Raw genomic sequence first — 6744 nt, 5'->3', positions numbered from 1 at the left:
CCCCAGGACAAAGAACATCAAAAGCAACACAAAAAAGCTGAATTAGGAGGAACTGTGGAGGGCTGGATCTGGCCTTAAAGAGAACGGTGTTCAGCCTGGGAGAGGAGACCCACCTCCCACCTGTTTTTGTTTTTGTTTTTGTTTTTGTTTTTAAGTCTAGAGCTTGAGGGAGCCTTTCTGGTCTGAATCCTGCCCAGTGGTATCTTGGGTAAATGGACTACTCTTAAAGAAAGCATTGCACAATGAAGGGCTCAATTCTGCTTCTCTCTCTGGAATATACCCAAGATATGAGGCTATGGGTCGCCTTGCCAAGAGCTCAGGTCTCTACAGCATCCACCACACAGCCAAGCGTGAGAACAGGTCATTGTCAAGTGGGTGACCTTCTCTGCCCCACTGATGGACAGGAACCCCAAAACTGGGCTGGCAAAGCAGCATGAACCAGGCTGATCATGTCACTGATTCACTAATGATTGCTAGGATGGGTGGCCATGGGAAAATAACCCTTACCTCCTGGCATCCTTCTAGGCTACACACAGCACCCAGATCTGGGGTGAGAAGAGACCCCCGACACACCAGCACTGTAAGGAAAGGTTATTCCTAACTGAGCAGAACCTGCTGGGAGCAGCATTTACACCCCACACCACTGTGCAGGTGTGCTGGGTGAGCTCACAGCTGCCCCCCAGGCATGCCCAGCCCACTAATCATTCACAGCTCGACAGCTCCTCTGCCCAACCCACTTCTAAGGGGATAAAAGGGGACCTCGAATCTCCTAAGTTACAGAGCCACCCACAGCGTCCTGTTGAACACAGACCTCGCCAGCACCTCCCTGTCACCAGCACCCCGTGCTCTTGCTCCTCCAGGAACCATCATGTCTCGCCAGTCCAGTGTGTCCTTCCGAAGTGGGGGCAGCCGCTCTTTCAGCGCCGCCTCTGCCGTCACCCCATCTGTCTGTCGCACGAGCTTCAGCTCAGTGTCCCGCAGTGGTGGTGGTGGTGGTGGCAGGATCAGCCTTGGGGGTGCTTATGGAGCTGGGGGCTATGGCAGCCGGAGCCTGTACAATGTGGGGGGCTCCAAAAGGATATCCTTCAGTTCTGGCGGAGGCAGCTTCAGGAACCAATTTGGTGCTGGTGCCGGAGGTGGCTTTGGCTTTGGAGGAAGAGCCGGCAGTGGATTTGGTTTTGGTGGCGGAGCTGGTAGTGGCTTTGGCTTTGGTGGTGGAGCTGGCTTTGGTGGTGGCTATGGGGGAGCTGGCTTCCCGGTGTGCCCCCCTGGAGGCATCCAAGAAGTCACCGTTAACCAGAACCTCCTCACCCCTCTGAACCTGCAAATCGACCCCACCATCCAGCGCGTCAGGACCGAGGAGAGGGAGCAGATCAAGACCCTCAACAACAAGTTTGCCTCCTTCATTGACAAGGTGAGACATGGTCCTTCCTAGAGCAGCCTGTGTATCTGCAGTGAATGCTGAACAGAGGCGGAGGAAAGAGGCTTCAGGCCTGGCTCCAATATTGCCTTTGTTTCTAGTTGATTCTCAGTCCTGGTTTCGTGCTCCTCTTTAGTTAGACTGGCATCTGGAAATCAGAGTTCCTCTCCTCCAGAGGTTTCCCCATAAAGGGGTCTGATCCCAGTGGACTGAGATGACCTAAGGATTCACATAACAGATGATTGTACTGAGGCCTACGTGTCTATAGAGCAGTCTGAGGGTTTTCAGCCCCAGTGAATAATTAGACCACATATCATCCACTTACTACTGGGCTGGCCGGCTCCTGTCCTCCCTAGAGGGGTGATGTTTGGAGGGTTAGTGCCGAATGTCCCTCACAGGCCAGGCACTGAACACGAGATTTGGTGAGACAGCATGTGACAGGTGGCACACTAGTAAACATACCACAGAAGCCTCAAACCCAAACTTTGTCCCCCTCACGCTCGGCCCCTCCAGGTGCGGTTCCTGGAGCAGCAGAACAAGGTCCTGGACACCAAGTGGACCCTGCTGCAGGAGCAGGGCACCAAGACCATAAAGCAGAACCTGGATCCGTTGTTTGAACAGTACATTAACAACCTCCGCAGACAGCTGGATGGGGTCCTGGGGGAGAGGAGCCGCTTGGACTCAGAGCTGAGGAACATGCAGGATCTGGTGGAGGACTACAAGAACAAGTGAGCCATGATGTGAGGGAAAGAGGTGCCAGGGTCTTCTTTGTGCCAGATAGGCCCCATAGCCAGACTGTGGCCTCTGTCTTCCCCACAGGCTAGCAGCATGCTTATTACACCACTAAGAAAAGCTCCATGTCTGTCCAGAGTCCCAGCCCCAGGCTCATTCCCCTCTGCAAAGCATTTACCCACCCGCTCAAGCAGCAGTGCTTGCATGTCTCTAGTACCACTTGGAACCCTCACCCTCTCAGGCTTTCTTCCCAATGTCCTCAAAACACACAGCATGGTGTTTGATAGTTACCGGGAGTTGATGACAGAACCTGGCTTGATGGCTCCAAGAACTCCTTTAGCTGCATAAATCAGTGACTGATGGAGGAGGCTGCTGGTGTTTTGTTTCTTGTCTTATGCTTTTGATGGTGCTGGAGAACCAACTCAGGAATATGTGCATGCTAAGCAAGGGCTCCACCACCAAGCTACACCTCCACTCCTGCAGGATTATGGGTGAAATGGGAGCGCAGCAGTGATGCCAGAATGAGCTTTTGAAAAGGCAGCATAGGAAGGGGGGAGGGGTGGGGGTTTGCCCAGGGCTCATGGTGTTGCGGACTTGTCTGCTTGTGAGATGTGAGCAGCCTTTTCCTAGTGTGAAAGCCTGCTCTCAGTGACTGCACAGAGACCCTTTTCTGGTCCTTGTCCTCTGACTCATCCTTCCTGTCCCTTTGACCACCAGGTATGAGGATGAGATCAACAAGCGTACCACGGCTGAGAATGAATTTGTGATGTTGAAGAAGGTGGGTGTGGTAAAGAGAAAGTGGCAGCCCTGGGCTGTGATCTCCTGGAGGCAGAGCCACTTAAGGTAGGTACATGTTGGCCCATGCCAACCACCTCTGTGTTCCTTAGGATGTGGACGCTGCCTACATGAACAAGGTGGAGCTGGAGGCCAGGGTCGATGCCCTGATGGATGAGATCAACTTCATGAAGCTGTTCTTTGATGCGGTGAGCAATTAACCCAAATCTTCCCTGTGGGTATTTACTATGACACAATAAATGGGAAATTTGAAAGAAACTCACATCCAATAAAAGGATCAGATGACTAACTTCAAGGGTCCCTGTAGGAGCTGTCTCAGATGCAGACACATGTCTCTGACACATCTGTGGTCCTCTCCATGGACAACAACCGCAGCCTGGACCTGGACAGCATCATCGCTGAGGTCAAGGCCCAGTATGAGGACATTGCCAACCGCAGCCGGACAGAGGCTGAGTCCTGGTACCAGACCAAGGTGGGTGCTTGCTTGAGCGACTATTCCCTGAGAGAGAAGATGCACCTGTATAGGGCTGTCTAGGATTCTAACAGTGCTAAGGGAAGAACTCTTAAGGCTACCGAGGCCTCATGGGATAGGTTGCAGGAGTAGCCAGCTATCTATTTCCATGAAGCCCAGGAACTGGAGAAAATTTCATATCAGTAGCTTCTGAAGAATAAAGACTTTCAAGAAGTTACTTAAGAACAGCCCTTTCTTGAAAAGGCCCAAACTAGGCCCAGACCCCAGAGGATTCCACTGCTGACCACCTGCTGGCAGTTCCTGCCTGTGAATTTGGGGAAAGAGCATCCCATCCCATGTTAACTGTGTCTGTCTTCTCTTATGGTGGATTTTAGTATGAGGAACTGCAACAGACTGCTGGCCGACATGGCGATGACCTTCGAAACACCAAGCATGAGATCTCTGAGATGAACCGGATGATCCAGAGGCTGAGATCTGAGATTGACAACGTCAAGAAGCAGGTGAGGAGGAGTTAAAAGAGGACAAAGGAGGGCCCATTTGACATGTGCACACACACCCACACACATTCACACAAACACAAACAAACTCACACACACAACACACACATACTCACATACAAATTCACATACAAACCACACACACTCACATACATTCACACACACACACCACACACACCATACACACCTCAGTACACACACACTCACACACACATACATACCACACACACATTCACATACACACACAAACTCACACACACACAAACTCACACACACAACACACACATGCAAATTCACATACAAACCACACACACCACACACATACTCACATACATTCACACACACACTCACATACAAATTCACACACCACACATACACACACACCACACACACATTCACACACACACACAAACTCACACACCACACACACACTCACATACATTCACACACACACACAAATTCACACACCACACACACACACATACACACACACATACACACACACAGTACACACTGCAGCACACATACACACACACCACACACATACCATACACATACAACACACACACAATACACACACACACAACACACAATCACACATAAACCACACACACACTACACAGCTGTGACAATTCACAATGTTGCCCTTCTACCACTCATAAGAGCTACAATATATACTGAGTTCATATACTGAGTTCTTTCTAGGCCTCCAGGTTTGATATATCCAACTTAGGCTCTCAGAAAAGGACAGTGTGGGTCAGCTCAGCTACCCATGTGTCCCCACTGCTCCCTTTCTCTCTACAGTGTGCCAACCTCCAGAATGCCATTGCTGAAGCTGAGCAGCGTGGGGAGCTGGCTCTCAAAGATGCCAGGAACAAGCTGACAGAGCTGGAGGAGGCCCTGCAGAAGGCCAAGCAGGACATGGCCCGGCTGCTGCGAGAGTACCAGGAGCTCATGAACACCAAGCTGGCCCTGGATGTAGAGATCGCTACCTACCGCAAGCTACTGGAGGGCGAGGAGTGCAGGTGGGAGCCATAGTGTGCCTGAGGTGGCCTACAGAACGGAGAGTCTGATGAGGGATGATAGATACACACGCAGATGGCTGAACGTCCTCCCATTTCACTCTGACATGTGAGCCTTGACTAGTGTCTTTGGCTTACTGACCATTTCATTGCTTGGACTCTGTCCTCTCTACCAGCTAAGATGTGTCCTGCACCGTGTCCCCTTTCTGCTTTTGCTCATGTTCTTTTCCAGATCTGGTGTCTCCATCACACTCACCTTTACCCCCGTCGTCCTCATTTCTCCCAGAACATCTTCCTCTGGGAAGTCTTTTACGACTGCTCTTGCTGACTTGGACTCACCACCTCTGGGCTCTCCAGCTACTGCATGTTCTTCATTCTCCTGGCACAGGCAATGGTGACTGTGAGGCGTTCCCTTCTGGCTTGAGATCTCACACAGAATGCAGGATCCTAGGAGGCAAACCCTGCTCTGCACACATTCATATGTGCAGGTGCTCACTCCTGCTTTTCATAAACTGGGAGAGAGAGGATAAAGATTATGATGTTACTTTGACAGCCTAGCTCTGGATCATGCCATCGTCTTTGGGCTGACCTTCCAGAGAGCATGTTCTTTGCTCTCTCAGGAATTAGAGATATACAGATGCCTCACTCTAGTGTGACCCTCCCTAACCATGACAATGACAGTCTTGCCATTTGTGTGTGTATGGAAACAATTTTTCACTCTTACCCCAACTTTCTGTCTTTCAGACTGAGTGGGGAAGGAGTTGGACCAGTCAACATCTGTAAGTAACTTTAGAACCCTGCTGTTTCTAGATATTAGACATTTCCCATCCCAATACATGAATATCAGATAGTTTAAAGTGAGAGGTGGAAGGACAGAACACAGGCAGGGGCATGAGGCCATGGAGCTCCTACAGTATATGCATTCATATTGGACCTTGTCCTAAACCCTGACCTCTACCAAGTACCTGCCTCCCTGCCTTGCCTCTTGGGTCTTGAGTTTCCTGTCTGGAACTCCAACTGAATAATTTAATTCTTCTGGCCCATTCTGCTACTTTGTGAAAAAGCCCAGGTATACACTATTTCCCAGGTGGGATCAAATATGTTAGCTGTGTGGGATTAATCTGACAGACCCACCTCACTTATCTCTCTTTTCCACAGCCGTTGTCACAAACAGTGTCTCATCTGGCTACGGAGGAGGCAGCAACACTGGCTTGGGCAGTGGCTTTGGTAGTGGCCATGGATTTGAATTTGGCCTTGGCCCACGCTTCCCCAGAGGCAGTGTGGGTATTGGTTTGGGTAGTGGGCTAAGTGCGGGGGGCTCTGGCTTCAGTGCAGGCAGCACTCAAGGTGTGGGCTTCGGCAGTGGCAGTGGCAGTAGCTCCAGTGTCAAATTTGTCTCCACCACCACCTCCTCCCGGAGGGGCTACAAGAGCTAAGAAGAGCCTGTTGCAAGACCCTGGCCCTCAAGGGCAGCCCTAGGCCCGCAGAGACTGCTTCTTCTAGGCAGTCCTCCAGGTCACATCTTCTACCTTCTGGAGAGTAGTCTAGACCACACCTGCTACAGAACCACACGCTTTGGCTCCTGGAAGGGAATGAGTCCCAACCTCTGGCCTCCCTATGCCTCAGCTCTACATCTGTGTTGCAAGTCAGTACCTGTACATGTTCTTTGATGACCCAGACACCCAAAATGTTGCAGAATGTAAGCCACCAAAGCAGAACCCCACCCCTACCCTGATACCTACCTAAATTTTGTCCTGGTTCTGACTTCCTCCAGAGTGTGTCCAATAAAATGCTTTTATAATATAA

General features: G+C 50.8%; 1 protein-coding gene across 1 annotated transcript; it reads left to right on the top strand.

The window, feature by feature from the left end:
* The first annotated feature begins 771 nt into the window (after nucleotides 1-771).
* Nucleotides 772-6744, top strand: LOC116080083 (keratin, type II cytoskeletal 5). The gene is made up of 9 exons (XM_031356334.1): nucleotides 772-1414; nucleotides 1934-2148; nucleotides 2870-2930; nucleotides 3040-3135; nucleotides 3255-3419; nucleotides 3794-3919; nucleotides 4721-4941; nucleotides 5683-5717; nucleotides 6097-6744. The coding sequence occupies exons 1-9, from the start codon at nucleotides 869-871 to the stop codon at nucleotides 6372-6374; spliced, it is 1743 nt and encodes a 580-aa protein (XP_031212194.1). The 5' UTR covers nucleotides 772-868; the 3' UTR covers nucleotides 6375-6744.

This window comes from Mastomys coucha, unplaced genomic scaffold (genome assembly GCF_008632895.1).
Source record: "Mastomys coucha isolate ucsf_1 unplaced genomic scaffold, UCSF_Mcou_1 pScaffold11, whole genome shotgun sequence".
Taxonomy (NCBI): Eukaryota; Metazoa; Chordata; class Mammalia; order Rodentia; family Muridae; genus Mastomys; species Mastomys coucha.
This window is presented reverse-complemented; position numbering and strand designations above follow the sequence as displayed.